This window comes from Salvelinus fontinalis, chromosome 23, assembly GCF_029448725.1.
Source record: "Salvelinus fontinalis isolate EN_2023a chromosome 23, ASM2944872v1, whole genome shotgun sequence".
Taxonomy (NCBI): domain Eukaryota; kingdom Metazoa; phylum Chordata; class Actinopteri; order Salmoniformes; family Salmonidae; genus Salvelinus; species Salvelinus fontinalis.
The window spans coordinates 41,951,594-41,978,325 of record NC_074687.1 but is presented as its reverse complement, the minus strand read 5'-3'; the positions used below and the strand labels follow the sequence as shown (position 1 = coordinate 41,978,325).

The window sequence follows — 26,732 nt, the reverse complement described above, 5'->3', positions numbered from 1 at the left end:
TGTCTCCTATGTGATCTATTGTAAATTCACTTTTTCTTTCTTTGCCTTCTTCACTTTGTTCTCGAGCTTTAAGGAGCTTAGCCGTCAGGTGTTTTTATTAATACTCACTGCGACTGTCGTCAAAATCATTTCAGAGACAAAGGAGAAGACAACTTGCTCATACATTTACAACAGGGTGAGTGTGACTCAACCGTTTCTCTGCAGAGCATCAACAGGAACAAACACGAGCGTTTTCGATAACAAGTTGGTGTAACTAATGTGAAAGTTGAACAGCAAAAGTTTAGTAATTCAGCTCACCTAAAAGGGTGCATCCCAAATGGCCAACCTATTCCCCATGTATTGCACTACCCATAGGGCTCTGGTCAAAAGTAATTAACTATACAGGTAATAGGTTGCCATTTGGGACACAACCCTCAAGTCTGAATTCTTCAGAAGAACCCTCCCTTGTGGGAGGAGAAAGTCCAAAATGGAGTGCAAAATAATGACATACAATTTGATCCCAGCTGCCATATAGTTAGGTGGTTTCACAGCATGCCTGGGGGTAGTATGTATTGGGCCCTTGAAATACACCCGCTATACATATCATTTAGCGTTTCTCATTTTTCCCAAACACATTTTAAAAGAACATTTGATACAAGACAAAGTCAAAATAAAAATGAGAATATACCAAATATAGCGTACTGGCTTTGAAAGTTTGAAAGTGTGTGGTTTAAAAACCACTTAACAAAAATTTGGTCGTCACATACTTTTGGCAATATTGACAAACAGCCAACGTTTGGCCGTGGCTGAATGGTTATGTGCTGTTTTGCTGACACCTAAAGGACAACTTTGGCTTTGTTGGCTCCACCGCCTCAATGTAATGTTCCGCTCACCATTTCCCCACGCTAGTTCATCACCAAACTACACATTTGAAAAAAAGGAACTAAGACAAAATGTTCATACTGAAATAGTTTATTACAATAATTCACAGTTCATTGAAGATTTCAGTATACCATTGAGTGTTTTATCTACATAACTCATTTGGATTAACACGACATGCAAAATCTTTGTAACAGAAGACTTACCAATATAGTATTTTGGTTTTCTGTTGGTAGATAAGAACTGTTCTGCATTTGTGTAACAAATGTCCTAAGATGGGGGCAAAACATCAGTTTGTACTGTATACAGGACCTTTTCATATATATATCTGGATAGCCTTGGGCCAGCTGCTTTAAAAAAGGGAGGATATGGTTTGAATTTCTAACCTGGCACGGTTTCTCAATTCAATGAGTAATGGCTTTGGTTAACACTATCATTAGAAACATAATACAGTGCACCGGACACTTCAAATTACTGGTAAATAAAATGATTGATCAAACTCTGACTCCAATACATGGAATTGCAGTGGTAGTAAAAAGAAAATACATTGTGTAAAATACAAAAATAGGAAACGTCTATCACGCACACTATTACCATGTGTAAACAAAGCTAATAACAGCACAAATATATCACACACAGAGATACAAAGCAAACAAATTGGAATCTCTATTTGAGCTTCAGCCTTCTGAATTTGCATAATGTAACCTCATAGTCACTGGTGAAGTAGACACGCATTAAGAATTGTGGATGCAATTACAAAACCACTTGGGGGAAAAAAAAATCGGGACGTACATTTAAAATTCAAGACTTAAGGGAATAAAGTTATTTATTTTAAGTAGGTTTTCATGTCATGATAGATTGTGTCCGTTTTGTTTGTCAGTATAATACAACATAAATCTAATGTGGTGTATTAACACACAAAACAGTAATGCAAGTTAAGTCTTAATGTAGTTCTTGTCACATTCAGTGTTGTTACACAGGATATTTCCTTGGTATAAGTTTTAAATAAATATAATTTAGAGCATGTATTCAACTTGCGACACGTCACAAAAATGTAATCCTTGTTCTTGATTGGAGTACATTTTTGTTATAATCTATACAGTATTGCACATATTTTTCTAGTACCAGCTGCATCCGCTCAAAAGGCCTCTGGTTGCACAATACTGAGCGGGAATTGGGGTGTGCAGCTATGTTTGATAGCAAACCATTAGAGAGGGCTACAATGTGTTACCATTTAAATACAGAATAATACTTATCAAAATAAAAAAACTTCCATAAATATTGCAGGGAAATGTCAATATCAAATGTAATTTCAAACTATGTACACTACCGGTCAAACATTTTAGAACACCTAATCATTCAAGGGTTTTTCTTTATTTTTACTATTTTCTACATTGTAGAATAATAGTGAAGACATCACAACTATGAAATAACACATATGGAATCACGTAGTAACCCCCCCAAAAAGTGTTGTGTTAAACAATATTTGAGATTCTTCAAAGTAGCCACCCTTTTCCTTGATGACAGCTTTGCACACTATTGGCACTCTCTCAACCAGCTTCACCTGGAATGATTTTCCAACAGTCACGAAGGAGTTCCCACATATGCTGAGCATTTGTTGGCTGCTTTTCCTTCACTCTGCGGTGCAACTCATCCCAAACCATCTCAACTTGTTTGAGGTTGGGGGATTGTGGAAGCCAGGTCATCTGATGCAGCACTCCATCACTCTCCTTCTTGGTCAAATTGCCCTTACACAGCCTGGAGGTTTGCTGGGTCATTGTCCTGTTGAAAAACGAAATGATAGTCCCACTAAGCGCAAAGCAGATGGGATGGTGTATCACTGCAGAATGCTGTGGGAGCCATGCTCGTTAAGTGTGCCTTGAATTCTAAATAAAATCAGACAGTGTCACCTGCAAAGCACTCCCACACCATAACACCTCCATCATGCTTTAATGGTGGGAAATACACATGCTGAGATCATTCGTTCACCCACACCATGCATCACAAAGACAAGGCGGTTGGAACTCAAATTCTCCAATGGACTCCAGACCAATGGACCAATTTCCACCGGTCTAATGTCCATTACTTGTGTTTCTTGGCCCAAGTAAGTCTCTTCTTACTGGTGTGCTTTAGTAGTGGTTTCTTTGCAGCAATTCGACCATGAAAGGCCTGATTCACAGTCTCCTCTGAACAGCTGATGTTGAGATGTATCTGTTACTTGAACTCAGAAGCATTTATTTGGGCTGCAATTTCTGAGGCTAGTAACTGATGAACTTATACACTGCAGCAGACTCTGGGTCTTACATTCCTTTGGCGGTCCTCATGAGCCAGTTTCATCATGGTGCTTGATGGTTATTGCAACTGGACTTGAAGAAACTTTCAAAGTTCTTTTCCAGATTACTTTCAGACACAAAGGTCAGTCAATGATGGGCTGTTTTTTCTCTTTGCTTATTTGAGCTGTTCTTGTCATAATATGGACTTGATCTTTTACCAAGTAGGGCCACCTTCTGTATACCCCCTCCCTTGTCACAACACAACTGATTGGTTCAAATGCATTAAGGAAAGAAATTCCACAAATTAACAAAGGCACACCTGTTAACTGAAATGCATTCCAGGTGACTACCTCATGAAGCTGGTTGAGAGAAAGTCAAGAGTGTGCAACACTGTCAAGGCAAAGGGTGGCTATTTGAAGAATCTCAAATATATTGTGATTTGTTTAACACGTGTGTTACTTCATAGTTGATGTGTTACCTATTATTCTACAATGTAGAAAATAGTAAAAATTAGGTGTTCTAAAACTTTTGACCGGTAGTGTATATTCAGATGTAATACAGTACATACCACAATCATGTTTGCCTTTAATAACTGCAGTCTTGTTCAACTGATTTCAAATACCCACTTTAATATATTGAGATTACATGTGTAACACACCGGAACCAACAACTACTGTGAACTAGTCCAGTCACAGCTAGCCCAAGTTCAAATACTGCTCTATCGCTGCACAAAAGTAAAAAATACATCACTTTCTCTTTGGAAGAGCGGGTATGGAGTGCCATCTGAAAACTAGAACAAATTCTCATTTACAATGACGGCCTATGAACAGTGGGTTAACTGGGGCAGGGGAAGAACGACAGATTTTTACCTTGTCAGCTCTGGGATTCGATCGAGCAACCTTTTGGTTACTGGCCCAACGCTCTAACCACTAGGCTACCTGCCGCTCCGTCTGACTTTTCTGCCTCTCTTTCTGCGCGGAGCGGGTGAAGAGCGTATCTGTCTCATGGAGCGCAAGAGCAATTATTCCCCTATCGGGAGAAATGGGCACGCATATTCATATGTTAATTGGATGCAAATAAAAAGGTTGCTTCGCTACCACGCACAACAAAAGCACAATCATGGCCTCTGATTCACAGGTTTGTTGGTCACGTTAGAACAGATCCAGGGTCTGTTTCTGTGGCGGCAGAAACGCTAAGGCTCATGGTTAGTAGTTTTTGGTGATCTTTGAAACCCGGAACAGACGGCAAAAACACTGGACATTCTTCTCACGCCATTTAAGATTACTTTTTCGTAGCAGGTTAGGAGAATTTACGCAGCAGGGTGGGAGATTTACGGTAGCAAGTTAGGAGCCTGAGGAAAAGGGTTAGCGAAAATACTCTCCTAACCTGGTACGAAAATCACTTTAGAGTGTGTCCCTTCTCAACACAGAGGTTGAAACATTCATAACCGATGGGCACTGCAACGTACAGATTTATTTGCAATATCTGGGGAAAAAATATTACATACGTTGCACAGTAATATCGCTAACGACAACATCGTTGTTTATTTTAAGTTTGATGAGACTGGGAGACAGGACATCTGAAGACACGTTGCGTTAACCGAGTAGGCATGAGTAAATTAATACTCCAACGGACGTAAAAGCTCAATCTTTAACCAGAGATCACTTTTTTCTCTCCAAATAGCCCACTGTAGAACTATTTGGTGGAATGTGCTTTGTGGCTGCCCAAACGGGCAAGTGACATTTTGTCTATTGGACAACGTTCAAATTTGCCTCGACTCCTGTGTATTCCATATGAACATGTGCATTTGCTGAAGGGGGGGGGGGGGGGGGGGGGGGGAAGAAACCAAGCATCACACCTTTCTTCTCCAAATTACCTTTCCCCTCCATGTCTCATTCACGCATTTGCGTTCTGACCGATCCCTCCACACAAGTGCTACGTGCGCACACAAGCTCCCGTTGGGCCTACAGAAACAAATGCCTATAAAACACGTATCTAACGGATTGGATACACAAGCTACATTCCACGCCAAATGAATAGTTCCAAATTCAAAATGGACTGGTTGATTGAAGTTGTGTTCCAGTAACGAGCTGCATTTTTGGAATAATTGTGTCCTGACTACTTCCACTAAAGTTACTTTGCGAACTGTTAGTGCCATTTAGAATTGGTTAGCCTAGGCCATAACCCCCAAAAACATACAGGTTCCACACTTAACATTTGCAAAAACATTAGTTTGATGAAGACAAAGAGCGTATTTTCATCTGAATAAATAAGTATATGCCTACTCAACAAACAGATGTGGCCATAATTCATCACCATGCAGTGTTCATCCATTTAGAAACGTTTAAAATGATCACTGATAACTGTTCGACATGCAATGGGCATCACTTTGCACTGGCAACTTTTTTTTCATTTGGAAAAATATTCTGTTCCATTTTATTCTGTTATATTACAATATGTTTTTTTTTAAACTATGAAATAGGTGTTTTGACTGTGATAAGGGCTCGGGAAATAAGAGCGTATTGTCTGCTAAATTAACAAAAGGCTAAGCCATTGAACAGCCACAGGGTTCTACAAGCAAGCCCACTGCTGAGGTTACTGCCTTTTTGAAGATTGTGTTCCATAATAACCAGTTAATATTACGGCTTCAATAAATTCATTTTAAAATGGCACTTGCATTTTTGTTTTAATATACATTTTGGTCAATTAGGATTTGGGTTATTTGAGTACTCGAAAAGGGGTCCACGAACATTCAATTGTAAAATGCCCATCCCTATAACATACACATTACACCGATCATATTCACCGTTTCAAACATTAACTTCCGCGCTGCATAGGTGTGGGATTCGTCTGTCTTTGTCCTTTTAGTGCAATGAACTTCTTTAAAACAAGAGGTGTTGTGCCTGAATTCAACCCTAAGCCTACAAGGAAGTCTGCAGTGTTGAAAGCGGGTGGAAGTGATACCAATCAGTATGTCAAGCAAAACCTCTCAACCTCTTAATTTCTATTCAGTTCGATTAACCAAAAATTCAGCGTCTGAACTGTGCGTTAGCCTCAACAAGGACTCTCCCAAAATATCTTCAGACAAAACGTATCTGACCAGGGGTGTATTCAGAGTCAAAACATTCAGAACGTAGCAGATATAAATGTAATGGATAAAGATGCCATAATTCCCTATTCTAAGTAAGAGACAATCATATCGTTTTTTTAAAATGTTTTTTTTTTACTGTAACCCCCTGAAGAGGCTCTACATCTACAGGCGTGTTTGTGATGTCACCTATGGGGACCTACAGTACAAACACATACCATCCAATCCTCACAACCCAACAGTAATCTCATTCTTCATCTGATGACGTCAGTGCCATAAAGCTTCCTCCCCGTTAACATGTGAGTAGAGTGAATCTATATTGCAGATGCCAGCTCATTCATTCAAAATGTGAGAAGTGTCATGTGAAAGTAAGGAACTCAAATATTGATCAAATGTATACGATGTAAAAAATCTCTACTTATTTTGCTTGATATGATAACAGACATGAAAATACAAGAGGACTGACAGACATTTAAAAAAAGGCACACAGATGTGCTTTAGTAGTGATTACTAAACTGCAAAATGAGCAAGTATCAAAAGTTGTGCAGGTTTGAAGCCATACCCTCAAGAGCCACCAAATAGAACTTTTGTAACATGATAAAATAATGAGATGACCAACATGACCACCAAATCCGAAGGTTTAAACCACATTTGGTTCCATCGTCGTTTTCTGTACGGACAGCACATTTTTATTGTAAACATTTAGTAAAAAAGGTTTCCCGCTTAGGAATGTACTGCATTAGTTTTAAAACAAACAAGCACGCATACACACAAATCACACTCACGCAAACAAGCACGCATACACACAATCGCACACATACTAGGTAAAGTTTCTAAGGGGGATGGTGATCAAGTGCTATTTCCTTGCTCTTGTTCAAATAACAGCATGGCGAGCTGGGAACGGGATCCCAGGCCATCCAGGTTGCTCTGGACACACCTGTGGTAGATGCCCTCACTGAGCTGCGGGTTACAGGCCTGGTGGCGGTACTTCTGGTGCAGAGCCGGCTCCACAGCCCTGAACACATGCAGGATGGAGTACTTGACAAACATGTCGTAGATATCCAAGGTCTCCATGATCTCCTCGTTCTCCTGCACGTCGGAGGCCATGCGGGTGCGCGTCACCATGTAGTCGGAGTTGTAGAAGCACGCCTCCTCGAAAGAACTGCGGTCAAAGTGTCCGGCGTCTTTGACCAGGTCTACTGTGGGTGGGGGCTCTTTGTTGTGGAAGGCGATGTCTGGGTTGTAGTCCTGGAAGTGGATTGGGAAAAACACCTGCCAGTTGTTGATGGAGTTCATGCGACAACGGTTGAGGAACTCGGAGTTGACGTTGGTGTTGACGTTGGTGATGAAGAACAGCGTGTCTACTGGGTGCTTCTTGGAAATGATGTCCATGAATTTGATTTGAGAAGGGGTTTCTGTCTTGACACTTATCCACAGGATCTTCACTGCCGGATACTTGCGTTCGTATGCATTGATCTGCGCTTTAACACCGGTGAATATGTCATTCTGGTTGACCTGCTGGGCCTCGAATGGGTCGTAGATAAACAGTAAAGTCAAGATGGCGTTTTCACTGGTCTCAAACAAATTGGTGGCAAACACTTCTAGAAAATGGTTGACGGCACCCCGTTCCTGAAAAGTCAACGGTAAGATGATATGAACCCTGGTGGCCTCTGTGACATAAGGCATGGGGATGATCTCGATGCGACTCAGAGGACGCACCAGGTGGACCCTCTTGGTGATGGAGCGACTGCGGCCTTTCTGGTTGACTACCTCCAGCTGCAGGTCCAGTGTGTACTCCATGCCCCGAGTGGGGTCAAAGCGGCGGTAGCCGTTGATCAGCTGCTGCTTCTTCAGGTGGAGGACAGGCTTGTACTTCTTGTTCAGCTCCCCCATGGCTATCTCGATGACGTCGGCAACATCCAACCGATCAATGCCACGCAGTTCACACTTGGGGGAGCCGTCAATGCATGAATACACCTGCTCCTCTGTGAAGTAGTCCCATCGGAGGACCTCAAAACGAGACTTCGGCTCAAACATAGGATTGATCCCAATGGGCCACTGGGCGCTCCGGTTTCCATCAAAAGCCACTTTGCTCACATTCTTTATCTCTGCCTGTGGACACATGAGATGTACAGATATAAAAATACCTCTAAAGTCATACTGACAGTGATACTGTACTGCTACAATTGAAGAGATTCTCCAGTACTTTCATATATGTTTCAGCCAGTAGTTCTGAAAGTAGTGCTCACGAGCCAAAAGTAGTCTCAGAAAATTGCATACCACGTCACATGCAGATATTTGCACATCATCTCTCTCTCTCCCTCTGCTGTGTGTACATCTTGTTAGCTGTCACTCAAATGGCGAGGGGCTGAATCTCATTGGCATGAACTCAAATTGCTAGGGAGCTGGCCCACGTGGGGAACATTTTGGGGAAAATGGCACCGCAAGGCTTCCAGAAAACTTTCAAACTAGGGAATTCTGCATGAATGAACTACACAACTCATCCAGCCCAAAGCAGGAGGTTTAAAAAATACTAGTTGGCAAAGTTCCCAAGCATATCTTTAACTGCCCCTTATGTCCAACCAAGAAAACAGTCATTCACAAAACAAATATTCAACTGAAATAAGCCTTCAGCGCTTGATGTTAAATGAAAACAGACAGGGGAGACTGACCGTCGGTGTTCACTGAACAAAGGATGTTTTGTGGTGGTCAGGATCAGATCGTTTACCTGCAGCTTCTCGATCTCATCGTATGTCCTCTGAAGTTCGATTTCAGTGAAGTGTTTATGTAGTCTGTACATCTGCTCAGGGTCAGATACCGGGTGGACAGTCAAGGCATTCTTAAACTGCACATTCTCCACCTTACTCGGATCCGAGTTCTTGCCCATCTCGTAATGGTAGTACTGCAGCCCCTGAAAACAAAACAAAAATGTACATACAGTACCAGTCAAAGGTTTGGACACACCTACTCATTCCAGAGTTCCTTTATTTTTTACATTGTAGAATAATAGTGAGTTGTCATCAACGCTGATTTGTATGTATTTTGTTATAGGCTACTTTGTTAAATAGCTTACAGAAACAAAATAACAAAATGTATGTAGGCCTGTCCCATATTTGCTAAATATGTTGAACATGTTTGCAAGGCATATTGTTCTAAGAAGTAATTGCGACGGCTTCAATATGGAGATGTATTGTTTACCATAGCATTTTACATTGATATATGGGCCTAGGCCAACTGTAAAATTGCATTGTCTGCCATGTCTGAACGACGGACATGCCAAACATTGTCAATAAGCAAGATTAAAGTCACTATTGATACAGCTTAAAAAGCGAGTGAATGATTATAAAAATCAAAACACCTCGTTTTAAAATAGGCCGTCTAAATATAGTTACAGCCACAACAACCGCTCCCTGTGAGGACATAATAGTGAGGCAATGTAGACTGGAGGGTTTTACGCACTTCCAAACTTTTCACAGGAGATCCAAGCAAAGATTCAAATTCAATATAAAGAGGGGGTGATGTCCCCTCATCATTATAGGCTACTGCTACCAAATATTATGTTTTATAAATCACATCCGCTCTACAGATCGTAGTCGCACTTCTCCAGAAATAGCAGACAGCTCCTAAATTGCATGCGAGCCATGGACGCTCTCACCATGAAGCCAAGGACGTTGAATCATCCTAATAAAATATTTTTTTTTATATATATATATATATATATATATTTTTAAAGATATATAAATACGAGAATCACCGACCGGCACATTTCTTATGGGCATATGGACATAGGAGGTTTTAGGCACGTCCAAAATAATAATGGGAGCTGGCTGAAATAATGTATCCACTCACTGTTTTGCTGCTTCCAAATTTGATCTTTTAGTAAAGCTTTGGGTGATTAAAGTTCCTTTCAAAGCAGTCTACACAATGCGAGTTGTACTTCCACATAACGCTCTCCCATGTTATTTCATCTGACTTTTCCCCTACTTCTCCTTTCTCCCTCCTGGAGTTGTGCTGGCCCTGAGGCAAGATGACCACGCAGCAGTGAAACAGGCCCTCCGTTTCTGTTCCAATACAGACTCTTAAACAAGATGGTTTCCTGCTCAAATGCCAGACCACAGGAGAAAAAATAAATAAATGGAAGCCCAATTAAAGAGGGTATAGAACGTAACATGCCACAGAAAAAAAGTTTAGGCAAACTCAAACTGTCTTGCATTAACTACTCAATATGTTAAAAAAAATTAACTTCTGAATAGTATTGCGGTAGAATGGTGTATAACTGGTGATATTGTTGGAACAAATGCAGGTGTAATGCGCATGCGGCCACACTATGGGCCAAAACGGGTAACATATACAAACAGATTAAATCAATGTAGTTATCTAAGGTGCACAGTCTTTAAACTGTCACTTGGACAAGCAGTGTGACTGTGACAGGGCTCCACTGGGTCCCTGACTGTCAGTGCAGAACAGGAGAAGCAAAGCTCCCCGTCACAGCAGAGGGGACAAGTACCCTCAGGGGCCACAGTGTGAAGACAGGCAATTCTGTCTCTACAGAGAATGCAGTGCTAAAACACTGGTGTTGTAACTCTGTTTTAGCACTAATATGGTGCAACATGCTTTATTCTATAGATGTCACTAGTATACACTTTACGGAGGCTACTTTTTAACTACAGATATAGTTTGGAAAGAAAGTGTTCTAACGTGAGGCTGGTGGATCTTGAAAGATGTTATGTTTTGATGTTGTAGTATATGGCCTTCAATCTTTACTATATGGTGTGCGTGTGTCTCAAGCGTTTACGGAGCAGGAACCAGCCGACTACACTGACAGATAATGAGTCAAGTTTATGAGGCTTCATAAAGTCAGGCTCCGTTTCATCTTTTTGGGGGGGAGATGTCAACTGCCTCTCACTGGCTTGTAGTTTCTATTCAGAGCAGACCTGGGCTAAATACACATGTTCAATTCTTGAACGTCCACTTTTGTGACTATACATTGGTTCTATTGGACTGGACGAACTAAATGAAGCGCAGCGCAAGTATTTGACATATTATGTATTCAACACAGCTCTGGTTTGTTGACACAAGAAACATTCACTTACTGAGAAACACTTGGGGATGCTTTTTCGGGCACAGATTAAGCCTAGTCGGGGCCTAGAAAAAAACACTGAATAGAGAATCTCCTTACTGAATAGAGAATCTCCTTTAAAACATGCTTCTTATTCTAGGACTAGGCCTAATCTATTTACGGGAAACATTCTCTTGGACAAAGGGATCATAAACCCATGGAACAGAACTCTCTTCATGGAACTCGTCTGTACAAGACAGTAGCAATACACAGCCTACCTCATGCTCATCCACACAGTTGGTGTTGGCATAATCAATGATGCATCTGCCCAGCCACTCGTCAGGCCTGGCGCTCAGGATGTCATTCCTACAGTTCTCCAGGAAGGGTTTGAGCCGGAGCAGCAGGGTACGGGACAGGAGGTATCCGAACCCACCGTAGCAGTACCTCCCCTCCATCTCCCCACCTATAAACTCCTCAGGGCTGCCCATGTAAAGCTCCCGGTCTATGCTCAGGTGATCCACCAGCTGTTTGATCCGGTCTGCCTCTGTGTAGGTGTCGTCCTGGGCCAGATAGAACCAGTCATACTCATGGACATAGTGCTCCAAGATGTACTTGATGGTCTGGAAAATGTTCCATATGAGCCTCTCGTCCCCATGGGTGACCACGAACATGCCGTGGGGCACTTTGCGGTTGCGCATGCCTGTGAAGAAGACCACAGTGTCCAGGTGGTGGCTGATGGTGCGGTTCACTGCCACTCCCATTGTGTTGATGGTGCTTTTGGACGTCAGGATCCCTACGAAGAGGCGCTCCCGGATCCCCAGCTCTGTACTGATGTACTTAGCCCTGGAAAGCATACACACTCATTAAAAAAAGAAGACGCGATCCTTAAATTGAAAACATTAAGTGTCATCCCAAAACACAGTTTCAGGAAAAAGTTGAGGGATGAGGCTGGAGAAATGGAACTTAGGCTATGGATGCAAGGACCAATCATCCATGATATCAAAATGGTATTAAAACAGCGGTCGTTTACATTTACAAAACATTGGAGTTTATTTTTTGGGGTACGACAGTTGTACTAAGCGCATGAGGCATTTATGTTATATTCTTCAAGAATCATATGGGTACATATCAATCCAAAAATGTATGTAGCAACTATGGATCGGCACGTTAAGAGATTGCTGCTATTTTCAATGGGAAAAGTTCAATCTAGAGAATCAAGTACAAAAAAACAAACATACTATACAGAGATTTTGTACATATTTTTAAGAGTTCCTCGCAAAAGTATTCAGAACCATTGATTTCTTCACATTGTGTGTTACAAAGTGAGATTACAATTGATTTGTTCTTTTTTGGCAACAATTTATACATAATACTTAAGTCCAAGTGGAAGGAAAAACTTGAACATTTAATATATTAATAGAAATTAAATAGCAAATATATAGTCGCTGCATAAGCATCCAGCTCCCTATGTCAAAACATGTTAGAAACACATTTTGGCATCGATTACAGCTGCGAGTCAACTTGGGTAAGTCTATACTGTATGAGCTTTGCACACCTGGATTGTACAATATTTGCCTATTATTATTTTCTAAATTATTCAAGCTGGCAGAATTTTGGGGATCATGGCTAGACAGTCAATTTCAAGTCTTGTCAAATATTTAAGCAGATATACAGTCATGTGAAAAGTACGTACACGCCCTAGAAAGTATATCGATATTTTTATTTTACATAATTGGACACCTGCATATTTGAGCTAAATTCCCACCACATTCGTTGAAAGGTAACCCAATTTAACAAACCACACACAAGAAAATTCACTTAGAAAATGTTACACAATTAAAATAAACAAATGCATTTTCCTTATGCAGAAACAGTTAGTACACCCCTACCTTTACCATCATATAAAATGGCTAAAATTAGAACCAGGTGCAAGTGATTAGAAAATCATTGGAGAGAAATTTAGGAGGGTCCAGCCTTCCATTAAGATTAGAAACTTGGTCTGGTTCGGTTATAACCATATGGGTGTGTGGTAACACATCATGCCAAAAGCAAAATAACTATCCGAGGCCCTCAAAATAATAATAATTAATGCCCATGAGTCTGGGAGGGGTTACAAATGCATTTCCAAGCAATTTGAAGTACGTCATTCCACTGTCCGACGGCTCATCTACAAATGGATAAAATTCCAGGCTACTGGCAATCTACCTAGGACAGGTCATCCCACCAAATTCAGCCCAAGAGCTGACATGGGAGTTCAGGAAGGAAGAAGCCTCAAGACACGACTGACGTTTGCCAAACAACACCTGGGTAAAGACCAAAACTACTGGAACAATGTGCTCTGGACAGATGAGGTAAAGGTGAAGTTGTTTGGCCGCAATGCCAGACACCACGTTTGGCAAAAACGAAAGAACCTCATACTAACCATAAAGCATGGAGGCGGTGGCATTATGGTTTGGGGCTGCTTTGCTGCCTCAGGGCCTGGCCAACTTGCCATCATTGAGTCTAGAGGTCGACCGATTATGATTTTTCAACGCCGATACCGATTATTGGAGGGCCAAAAAAGCCGATACCGTTTAAAATCGGCCGATCTTTATTCATTTATTTGTAATAATGACAATTACATCAATACTGAATGAACACTTATTTTAACTTAATATAATACATCAATAAAATCAATTTAGCCTCAAATAAATAATGAAACATGTTCAATTTGGTTTAAATAACGCAAAAACAAAGTGTTGGAGAAGAAAGTAAAAGTGCAATATGTGCCATGTAAGAAAGCTAACGTTTAAGTTCCTTGCTCAGAACATGAGAACATATGAAAGCTGGTGGTTCCTTTTAACATGAGTCTTCAATATTCACAGGTAAGAAGTTTTAAGTTGTAGTTATAGGAATTATAGGACTATTTCTCTATACGATTTGTATTTCATATACCTTTGACTATTGGATGTTCTTATAGGCACTTTAGTATTGCCAGTGTAACAGTATAGCTTCCATCCCTCTCCTCGCCGCTACCTGTGCTCGAACAAGGAACACATCGACAACAGCCACCCTCGAAGCAGCGTTACCCATGCAGAGCAAGGGGAACAACTACTCCAAGTCTCAGAGCGAGTGACGTTTGAAACGCTATTAGCGCGCACCAAGCTAACTAGCTAGCCATTTCACATCGGTTACGCCAGCCTAATCTCGGGAGTTCATAGGCTTGCAGTCATAAACAGCGCGATGCTTGAAGCATTGTGAAGAGCTGCTGGCAAAACGCACGAAAGTACTGTTTGAATGAATGCTTACGAGCCTGCTGGTGCCTACCATCGCTCAGTCAGACTGCTCTATCAAATCATAGACTTAATTATAACATAACACACAGTAATACGAGCCGTAGGTCATTAAAATGGCCCTAATTAAATCGGCCATTCCGATTAATCGAATGGTACAATCGATTAATCTAGATTGTACCAGAGAATTCTTGAGGAGAATGTTGGGCCATCTGTCAAAACGCTGAAGCTGAACCGAACATGGATCTTGCAACAGTACAATGATCCAAAACACAGAAGCAAAGCTGCAACAGAATGGCTCAAAAATAAGAAATTGAGGGGTTTGGAATGGCAAAACCTAGATCTCAATGCTATCGAAATGCTGTAGGGGGACTTGAAGCGGGCCATGCATGCAAGAAAGCCCTCGGAACATGACAGTTGAAGCAGTACTGTAGGAGAGTGGACAAAAATTCCTCCCAGGCAATGTAAGAGACTGATAGACAGTTAAAAGAAACAGCTACATTAAGTTATTTCAGCCAAAGGGGGAAACAGAAGCTATTGAAGCTAGGGGTGTACATTTGTTGATTTTTGATGAATAGATGATTGCAAAGTATAATCTTTCGGTGTATTTTGTAAATTAGGTTACCTTTATCTGTCAATAGTGTTGAAGTGAAGATTACATATTCATCTGCCAAATATGTAAAAAAATATATTGAAAATCAGGGGCTGTGCCTACTTTTTCACATGACTAAGTCAAAACCGTAACTTGGCCACTCAGGAACATTCGCTGTCGTCTTGGAAATCCCAGTGTAGATTTGGCCTTGTGTTGTAGGCGATTGGCCTGCTGAAAGGTACATTCTTCTCCCAGTCTCTGGTGTAAAGCAGACTGAAGCAGGTTTTCCTCTAGGATTTAGCATGTGCTTAGCGCCATTCCATTTATTTTTATCCTTTAAAAAACACCTCAGTATTTGCCAATGGCAAGCATACCCATACCATGATGCAGCAACCACCATGCTCAAAAATAAAGAGGCAGTTCCTCTGATGTGCCGGATTTTCACCAAGCATAAGGCTTTGCATTTTGGCAAAAAAATGTATTCCTTTACAGGATTACTTTAGTGCCTCGTTGCATACAAGATGAACATTTTCGAATATTTAGGTCATTATTGTGGAGTCACTACAATGTTGTTTATTCATCCTCAGTTTTCTACCATCACAAACATTGAACAATGTAGCTGTTCTAAAATCACCAATGGCCTCATGGTAACATCCCTGAGCAGAAGGACGATTATCTTTGATGTGTCTGGGTGGTTTAATATATAAACCCCACACAATTATTAACTTGACCATGCTTAGAGATATCCAATGTCTGATTTGTTATTGTTACCCATCTAACAATCACTGCCCTTCTTTATGAGGCTTATCAAAAGCTCCCGTGTCTTGGTAGTTAAATCTGTGCTTGAAATGCAATACTTCACTGAGGGACCATACAGATGTAGTATGTATGGGGCACAGATGAAGGGTTCTTCATTCAAAAATCATTTCAACCGCTATCCTTTCACACAGATTCCAAATTTGACTGCTGAACTAATTTAGGTTTTCCTAAACAAAGTGGATGAATACTTGTCACAACTATATTTTAGCTCTTAATTTATCAAAATGACAATTAAATCCATTTTAATCCCACTTTGAAGCAAAATGTGAAGAAATCCAAGGGGTCTGAATACTTTTGCAAGGCACTGTACGTAAACATACAGTACCAGTCAAAAGTTTTAGAACACCTACTCATTCAAGGGTTTCTATTTCTACATTGTAGAATAATAGTGAAGACATCAACACTATGAAATAACACATACGGAAACATGTAGTAACCTAAAAAGTGTTATAAAATATATTTTATAATTGAGATTCTTCAAAGCAGCCACCCTTTGCCTTGACAGCTTTGTACAATCTTGGCATTCTCTCAACCAGCTTCATGAGGTAGTCACCTGGAAAGCATTTCAATTAACAGGTGTGCCTTCTTAAAAAGTGAATTTGTGGAATGTACTTCCTTCTTAATGTGTTTGAGTCAATCAGTAGGGGTGGTATACAGAAGATAACCCTATTTGGTAAAAGACCAAGTCCATAAATTGTCAAGAACAGCTCAAATAAGCAAAGAGAAACAGTCCATCATTACTTTAAGAAATAAAGGTCAGTAAATACCGAACATTAAGAACTTTGAAAGTTTCTTAAAGTGTAGTTGTAAAAAACCATCAAGCGCTATGATGAAACTGGCTCGCACGAGGACTGCCACAGGAAAGGAAGACCCAGAGTTACCTCTGCTGCAGAAGATAAATTCATTACTGCACCTCAGATTGCAGCCAAGATGATTGCGTCACAGCGTTCAAGTAACAGACATCTCAACATGAACTGTTTAAAGGAGAGTGATGCTTCAGATTACCTGGCTTCCACAAATCACCCAACCTCAACACAATTGAGATGGTTTGGGACTGTTGGAAAAGCATTCCAGGTGAAGCTGGTTGAGAGAATAGTATAGTAGTACAAGTCAAAAGTTTGGACACCTACTCATTCCAGGGTTTGTATTTTTTTACTATTTTCTACATTGTAGAATAATAGTGAAGACATCAAAACTATGAAATAACATGGAATCATGTAGTAACCAAAAAAAGTGTTAAATCAAAATATATTTGAGATTCTTCAAAGTAGCCACCCTTTTCCTTGACAGCTTTGCACACGCTTGGTATATACTCACGTCAAGGAAAAGGGTGGCTACTTTGAAGAATCTCAAATATATTTTGATTTGTTTTACACTTTTTGGTTACTACATGATTCCATGTGTTATTTCCTTGTTTTGATGTCTTCACTAAATATATATATATATTTACCAGTCAAAAGTTTGGTCACACCTACTGATTCAAGGGTTTTTGTTAAACTTGACTATTTTCTACATCCAGGGTAATACACAACTACACCATGATGCAAAACTTGACTGTGCATGCTACACAAGGTTAGGCAAGCACATGACACCATATTAAAAAGCAATTCTCCAAATATTCTTTCACATACAGTAGGTAGACTACATCAATACAACTTTACTATAATTTGTTATGGCCAAAAATACCGTAGTCTGGTAGCTGGAGACTGAAGGGCACAGATATGGTGAAGGTTGTAAAATTTGTGATTTAGTTTCAGGAATGTTGGCCTTTCACAGATGTTTCTGTTTTAGTGGGCATAATAAAAGCAGACTCCAAGACGGACTGATTTCCAATGTAATGTTATATTGTTCATCAATTGCTAACTGATGTTGTTTAAGTGTGCTTGACATCTATGAGTTGAAAATAATGCACAAAAAAAAAAAAAAAACTGACGAAGAAAGAGGTGAAAACCACATGCCTAAATTAACCTAGGCTCGTAATATACCGCTGAAGGACAATTTGCAACATTGTAAGGAGTTTCTGGGAAAACTTACAACAAAATATCCAATCTGAAAAAAGTTGTGGGGCAATAGCGTCAGACAGTAAAACAGACTGTAGAAATCAACTGGAAAAATAAGATCTTAGTAGGCTACACTGTTGAAGCATGTTTATAATAACACATTTGACCTTCTCGGGTTTTAAACATCTCTTTTGAATGCTTACCGAAAAAGTTGCTTTGTTTGGCTTTGTTGGACTGGTTTATATGGCACTATTCTTGGCTCAAAATCTTCCTCGGCATCCACAGTCGATATCGAATTGGGTCTCCTCGCTCCTTTTGAAATCCCATCTTGGGCCAAACGTATTTCTTCACTCGCTTTCCCGTCGAGGACACAAGTTTCCTCTACCCAATTCACACTAAGTAAACTTAAGGTAAATCCCAAAGAAACACCGATAATAACCGGCCCGATCGGCCTCAGCAGAGAAATAAACATTGCAAATCTCATTTTCAACGTTGACTATAGACTACGTCGGTCCTCTCGCCAGCCTACACCCACCCTAATGTGTGACTATTTGGGTAATTATATACATAAATCCAAATAGAAAATATTAGCAGCTGGTTATATTTAAAAAGGACATCCTTCTCGACTAAAAAGATGTAGGCCTATGTAGCTTCTCCCTTGGAATTAATGCAGGATCCTTACGTGTCAGTGGTCTCTAGCTCCGCCCCAATAAAACACACCAACGTCAGAAATACATTAGCATAGGCGTTTCCAGCACTCTTTCTGTAGCCTTCTGAATCGCAGAATTGGTCAAATAAAATCCACCGACCTCGCCCATGGCTAAATAGATCAAAATACTGTGGCCTAGATAAATGTTGGTTTAAAAAAGGAGCTGTTTTTAAGTAAATCCTTGCTTCAGCTGAAAAGCCTATTTACAGAGGTGCGCTGTCACACTAGAGGGCATCCTAGAGTCACATTCAATCAAACACAAAGCCCAGATTTGCGGGTTAAGGTAAAATCAAATAATAATGATTCACGGTTACTATGAATTCATGATACACGGTTAGTGTGTGAAATAAAACAAATATTCAGCTGCATGACTGTTCAAAAATGCCCCACAAGAAGAATATTGTTGTCTTCTTGACTTGGAAACCTTGGCCTGGTTTTATGAAGGACCTGGGGTGTCAGAGGCCTACAAATGCTAATTTAATAATAGAATAATGATTGTGTATGTATTTTTCATAATATGTGTCTGAGAAACTGTCCCTAAGAGACTAAATAGAGGACTATGAGGATATGTGCAATTTTAGAGGATAATGCTCTCTGATTGTCACTTTTTTTTACCTTGCAAAAATGGCCCTAAAAAGGCCCTAGATTAGAAAGAAATCATTACGTGTGTTTAGAATGACACTGCATATCTTTCTCCAGGTCACTGTCCTATAAGCCCTGACACCTTACTAGAGGCTATGGGAACTAGGGCACATAAACGGTGATAGTGGACACTCAGTTACATCTGACACTACAAAACAAACTTGTAGATGGCACACTGCAAAATAGGCCATATTTCCAATATATTATTGTAATAGGCCCATTTAAAAAAATATCAACCATATCAACTTGGGGTAGCATTAACCTACCTGAACGAGAGCGACTCTCCGTTTGGGCTGATCTGTGACCCACTAGTACCTCCCCCGGTCAGAGGGGAATAAGGCAACCTCAAAGTTAGACACAAGAACACTTTATTGCCATATAGACACACAAACAACAGATAGGGACGTGGAAAGGATGTGGTTCTGTGACACAGGATAAGCTCATGGATCCAGAATAACACAGAACGCAATGGACTACGAACAACAATAGGACAACTGGAGCAATAATAACACTCATAGCAAAGGACTGTATAATAGAGCTAAATATGGAAGCATCTATCAGCAACTACACCCAACAGTAACAATAAACACACCAAGTTCCAATAACAGTAACAACTCACTACTCCACGCACCCCCATCCCACAAGTCCACTCAGAGAAGAAGTGAGGAGACTGTGGCCTGCACAGTCTGAAGAGCTGCCAGGTGTCCTGCCCCCTAATAACCTACCTGCCCCCTAATAACCTATCAGCAACCACCAATCAGGGCCAGGGCACACAGGTCAGAGAGAGTTTGAGAGGCTGGTTTATAAGGTAGCCTAGACCCTCGGGCTCTGGGTCGTGGGGGATGGGGAGTGAAGTGTTCAGCTTGGGAGGTGCTGATAAAAGTCACCGGCCTATACATGAGCCTATACACGAATGGACTTTGTTAACCACTTGGTGCATTTGTTTTAGGATATAAGAAATTAGGGGTTTTGGGTTGTGCAAAATGATCTGCTTCACCCTCTCCCAATAGCTGTTTATGGTCCACCTCTTGGCAAGATCCAACATGCGACCAAATGCACCATGTCATTTGACACATATTTTCACTTTTTCCTCTTCACTTCCGCGTTGAAGCAGCAGATAGCACAGGTAGTAACCTTGGCTACTTTGCATACATGCATTGCTCGTGAAGATTTCCAAATGCATCTGTGATGCGGTATTCAAATTAAATCAAGAACATTTTCACGAGGCAGACGTGCACCAAATCACCGGAAGGTCAACCTATTTTGAGTGTTCCTTGCTATCGGGATCCTTGGGACGCCCTTACCCAATTGAATTTGAAATTGAAATGGTTACAGTAAGGGTTAAGGTTAGGGTTAGGTAAGGGTTATGGTTGTGGTTAAAGGCTCAATGCAGCCGTTTTTATCTCAATATCAATATTTCTGGGTAACAATTAAGTACCTTACTGTGAATTTTCTCAATAAAAATATACAAAAATAGCTTTTTACTATGACTGTCTGGGAGTGGTCTGAGTGGGGAGATGAAAACTGAAACGTAGCTGTTACTGGCAGAGAGGTTTGAAACTCTCCTTATAGGTCTATTAACACATTTTCTGCCTAGTGATGTCACCAGACAGGCCAAAACTCCATCCCACCAAAACAGGCAGAAATGTCAGGCAGTCTTTTCAAACATCTCTTAAACTAAAAAGGGCATCATACATTTCAACATTTCACAGTATTATTCCAACCACATAGTGTGGAAATATATATACAATTCAGAAAATCATGTTTTTGACTGCAATGGGCCTTTAAGGTTATTGTAAGGGTTAGGGTTTAGGGTAGGATTCTGAATAGGAAAAGGGAAATGGGGATACCTAATCAGTTGTACAACTGAATGCCTTCAACTGAAATGTCTCTTCCGGCACTAACATATTTTGAGTAGGCTATCAGAGATACTCTATATAATGTATTTAGGCTCCCGAGTGGCACAGCGGTCTAAGGCACTGCATCTCTGTGCTAGAGGTGTCACTACTGACCCTGGTTTGATCCCGGGCTGTATCACAACCAGCCTGTTGTCTGGAGTCCCATAGGGAGGCACACAATTGGCCTAGCTTTGTCCGGGTTAGGGGGGGTTGGGCCGGGGCAGGCCGTCATTGTAAAATCAAAAAAAATCTTAACTGAATTGCCTAGTTAAAAAAAGGTTAAATAAAATGATATATACACTGCTCAAAAAAATAAAGGGAACACTTAAACAACACAATGTAACTTCAAGTCAATCACACTTCTGTGAAATCAAACTGTCCACTTAGGAAGCAACACTGATTGACAATACATTTCACATGCTGTTGTGCAAATGGAATAGACAAAAGGTGGAAATTATAGGCAATTAGCAAGACACCCTCAAAAAAGGAGTGATTCTGCAGGTGGTGACCAGAGACCACTTCTCAGTTCCTAAGCTTCCTGGCTGATGTTTTGGTCACTTTTGAATACTGGCGGTGCTCTCACTCTAGTGGTAGCATGAGACGGAGTCTACAACCCATACAAGTGGCTCAGGTAGTGCAGTTCATCCAGGATGGCACATCAATGCGAGCTGTGGCAAAAAGGTTTGCTGTGTCTGTCAGCGTAGTGTCCAGAGCATGGAGGCGCTACCAGGAGACAGGCCAGTACATCAGGAGACGTGGAGGAGGCCGTAAGAGGGCAACAACCCAGCAGCAGGACCGCTACCTCCGCCTTTGTGCAAGGAGGTGCACTGCCAGAGCCCTGCAAAATGACCTCCAGCAGGCCACAAATGTTTGATTTCACAGAAGTGTGATTTACCTGGAGTTACATTGTGTTGTTTAAGTGTTCCCTTTATTTTTTTGAGCAGTGTATATATAATGACGAGATGGTCTTGTTTCCGCTCTAACAATGGGAGTCGTTGCAAAGACAGGAAAAGGAGGTGAGATCAGGTGGGAACATTGTAGCCAATGAGAGGGCAGATACTCGTGTGTGAACGACAGACACAACTCAAATATAAAGTCGTTTTTCTCAAAGTTGCCAAAATACCACGTGCGTCCACTTATATCAGAATATTCGTAACAACCTAGATATATTACAGCACTTGTATTCGATCAAATAAGCCTCATTTAGCAAATTAGAAATCACATATTTTTGTTGACCAAATCCGACACTCTCAAATACCTCCATGCAAAAAAAATCCCCACATGGTCTGATTATCGCTATATTCTCGCGTGGATAGATTTTGACGGGAGTGGGGCATCGCTTCGCGTCTGAGGCTGCTCACCTACTCAACCGCTGATTACCAAAGTCGCACTCGCAAGCAACTATCATCACATCAATTATGGTCCACTGGACGGCCGCAGCAGTAGGCTACTGGTTTTCATTCTGATTCAGACCTGTGACACCAGAGACCGGTTCAGGGGGGCGCAGAACGTTCAGAGAAATTACATGTAGTATATTGGAAATGATTGTAGCGTCCACATTATCCTTAATGTAGAATACTGTAATACTGCATGGAATCGAATCGTATAGTGTTTTAATATGATCTCTATGTTTATAAATTCATGGCACATCTCATTAAATAATTGATGACATCAAAGCTCACACTACAGAGTAGCCAAGGCTGGTCATGAATTCTTTCCTCTCTTCTCTCTGAAGCGTTCTTTACATATATTTCCACAATGTGGCGCTATATACTAATAAACCATGTCAGTGTTTTTCATATAGAAACACATTTCTTCTCAAGTTTTTTTTTCATTCAACAGGCCTACAAATCAGACAAAACGAATATTTCCAAAGTAGCAGGGCTTGACTATGTAGTGTACCTACTGTACATACCGTCATGAGGTATCATAATGAACAATAATGTCGTGAAGGTAATGAAAAGAAAAGTAATAAAGGAAATGTTTTTTCAAAAGTAAAGAAACTATTATCATCAATGTTGTTGAACATGCTAGGGAATGCATTTCTCCCATGGTTGCACACCGTGGCCGACAACGTTTTACTACTGTACATCTCATTGTGAGCACTGTGCATGAACTGGATTTCTCATTCCAGTGATCAGTGTGTGGCCTGTCAACTTCTGATCACCTCCCTGCAAAATGTGCAACACAACAAAAGACCTCTGAGTATTCTCTCCCAGGAGAGATTCACTAGTAGTATATAAATACTGTATTTCCTTTGCAAGACACCGACACCGTTGATGCAAGGCAGCACATGGAGACACATGTTCAGTGAACGGAAATTCAGAAGCAGCGCCACTTATCTCCTTTTGTCTCTTTGTCTTTTAAAACACAGGCCCAAGATAAGAACACATCTGTAGTTCCATGGCTTCGTGTAAAATGACCCTGCCCAATAGGACAGATCTTGGTGATATAAAAGCAGCTGTGCATATAAGTGATAGACACACTATCAGATAGACACTATCTGAGCGACAGTGGGTCTCACTTTCACGCAATTGATTGGACCAAACCTAATCTAATAAACAAAAGTTCAACAGTGATGCTATTATGGAGTATTAAAAGTGACGCACTTGGAAGATGCGAAAACTGCTGGAATTAATTATGTTTCCAATAGGCTGGCCCGATTCTAAGGGGACAATTTGCTGCTGAGGGGGTGATCTCATGATCAGTAAAAAATGTAACAAGTTTTTACAGTCAGAATGCGTAATCTGCACGGGAATTAGGTTTGTGTTGAGGAAGCATGCGGACTCACCGCAAAGGGTCATAGGTGACAGTGCAGACAAGTGACATTGATTTGTAGGCGTCAACACCAAGGGGCCTTGCCTATGTGAGAATACGAGATAATACTTTTTTTTCTCTGAGCAATTTACTGTTTTCCTAAAACATTTACACAATTTTGATGAAAATATTGCATCCGTCTCCCTCATTTGCTGTAGTCAGGGCATCATATCATATGACATAACACAATTTATTTGATCCAAACAGACGTAGTGTATACAGATATGTGGTATCATGTGGCAATATCAATGTTTTCTAATACAATTTCCTTACCGGTTGTGAAAAAAATGACTGTGGTTTGTTTAAAAAGGTTAACGCACATATACACCATGTGTTTTTGACTTAGCGGCAAATTTAATTTGAAATGTAATATAAAATATGATGTGTGATGGGATGTCGAATCATTTTGGATGACAATCGTATGGGAATGTATTGACTGACTTTTTGCCAGATTAAGGGGATTTTAAGATTTGAGAAACAAAGGGCTAATGTGTGGTAGAAAGATGAAGCTCTGGTAACCAGAGATAGGAGGTGCAATCCCATGGCAGAGAGTAGGTAGCCATTTCATGATTGGATGAAGGCAGTGGTGAGTACGCTGAGCCACGTTGCAAGGGCGAAGTATGAAGCACATGCTAGCAGCACAAGGGATTGTTGAAGCACTGTCAGCTAAAGACATACACTAGTTCTGCTTAGGGCTGTTCCCAGGAACACTCAGCCAAGGCCCCAGGCTCAACACCCTGCTGTACTTTGAAATGGGATCTTTATTGTCCATAAAGTTTAAGCCAAGTATGAAGAATCAGTCTTCCCTAACAAAAACACTCACCCATACAGAGAGAGAGAGGGGGGGACTACAAGGGGAGTAGTCATGCTTGCAATTATGCCTCAGTTAAATATAGACGAGGAGTGATAACTTAATTTTCATAACTTTCTTATATGATTATGAGTGCAATTCATATAAATAGCAGAGCATTTTTTTGCAGGAATTCCAAAAATGTAAGGGTAGTAACGGTAATGTAAGGGTATTGTAAGGGTATTGCACTCAAAGCTGGAACATGAACTGTCTGCATGTGGTTAATAAAGAGAGACTTCAAACTTGATACAAAAGTGCAGAAAAAAAATACACAGTTCAGTCAACTTTGAATTGTGTCCTACATGTGATCTTGAGTTTACTGTAGGTCACACAACAACAAAAAAACTTTAGATTCAATGTCTGCTTTGTCACATGACCCAATGATGACCCAATGATGATACATTGAGGCTAAGCCAGATATCACTTCTTTTTTATCTAATGATAAATTGAACTATCATTACCGTGACATGCCTGCAGCTTAGACAAAACTCTTCCATATCTCACCTTTGAAGTTGGAGGGAAAACAAAAGGTATGAATCAAAGAGACCTGGACATGAGATAGCAGACAAGGCTCCTCTTCTTTCCTCTTAGCTGCTCAGGGCCATAAGAGAGAGAAATGAAAAATGCAAATGAGACTAGTGAAATTACCTGTTTGCTTGTGTTTATATTGTGATTGATTGGAACACTGTATTGGAATGCAGGGGTGAATCTTTGATGGGCTACATGAAGACAGAGATCTTGAATTTCAAGTGGGATGCCCTTGGCAACTCTAAAAGGAGATAAGTAGATGGTAATCCTATCTAAAACATTTATGACACACGGGCACAAAGTGTGAAAAGATTGTAAATAATTTAATAACGACTAATATGAAAAAATAGAATGTGAGCTCAGCAAAGAAAAAGCACTGAGAAGGTTTTTCCATACAGTATAATGTAAACAAATCATAAAATATATTTCAGCACAGATGGAGGTAATTGCCCAAAGATTACCTTAGACTATTTGTCCTGAATAAATAAATACAAATATAGATGAATGGATGAGCAGAAATATATTATCTCTCACTCAATAAATATTTTTTGATGAATAAGTTATTGCCTTTCCACAACTGTTAGAGTTGCAATGAAAGTTGGCTTTACTGGTCTATTGGTCTACTTTATTTCGGAAAAACAACTTTGGGTCTACATCGTTTCCCCAGAAGTATGCATGTTCACATTATCAACAGATAATGCAAATATGACAAAGGTATGCAACACCTGAAAGCTCTTATTTCTTCACTATAAACCCTCAGGGGAAAATGTTTTCCTTTTTCTGCCATTCTGATGTAAAATATATTTTTATATCTTCCAACAAATTATTCCGTTTTTCTGAGTGACAAAATAGGTTTTCACTTGGCCCGAAGCGACATCATACCAGGTGGGGATGAGCGCATATCTTATGCAAAGGAAGTACATTCCCACTTGAAAAGTGCATTAGAGTGCAGACACCCGGAAAAATGTGTGTGCTTTGCGCCTACCTGTGAATCGAAAAGTACCGACACTTCGATGCCGAGTAAAATTTTACGGTTGTTACCAAGGCCAATAGATTGTATTACTTTGGCACTAAAACCTTAGCATTAATTGTCATCACGGAATCTGCTGGTCCTTGGGTTTACTTTTCTGCCCAAGGTCTGGCTACATTCCATCACCCCCGGGCTGTAGTACCTTGCTGCCAGATTAAAATCGCTGTGCTATTGGAATTTGGGTGTTTTAGTTAGGACGTGCTTGTCACCTCTGCCTCTGGTATTTCAGTCTTGAATCTGTCTGCCAGAGAGACGACTATGAAGAGGTTAACAAATTTCATCACGATGTCTCTTCCC

General features: G+C 40.5%; 1 protein-coding gene across 1 annotated transcript; it reads right to left on the bottom strand.

Moving 5' to 3' along the window:
- Positions 1-4,954: 4,954 nt before the first annotated feature.
- LOC129821348 (chondroitin sulfate synthase 2-like) lies at positions 4,955-18,802 on the bottom strand. Its single transcript, XM_055878941.1, has 4 exons — positions 18,165-18,802; positions 11,557-12,121; positions 8,948-9,130; positions 4,955-8,331 (listed from the first exon to the last, which is right to left on the bottom strand). The coding sequence occupies exons 1-4, from the start codon at positions 18,443-18,445 to the stop codon at positions 7,069-7,071; spliced, it is 2,292 nt and encodes a 763-aa protein (XP_055734916.1). The 5' UTR covers positions 18,446-18,802; the 3' UTR covers positions 4,955-7,068.
- Positions 18,803-26,732: the final 7,930 nt, after the last annotated feature.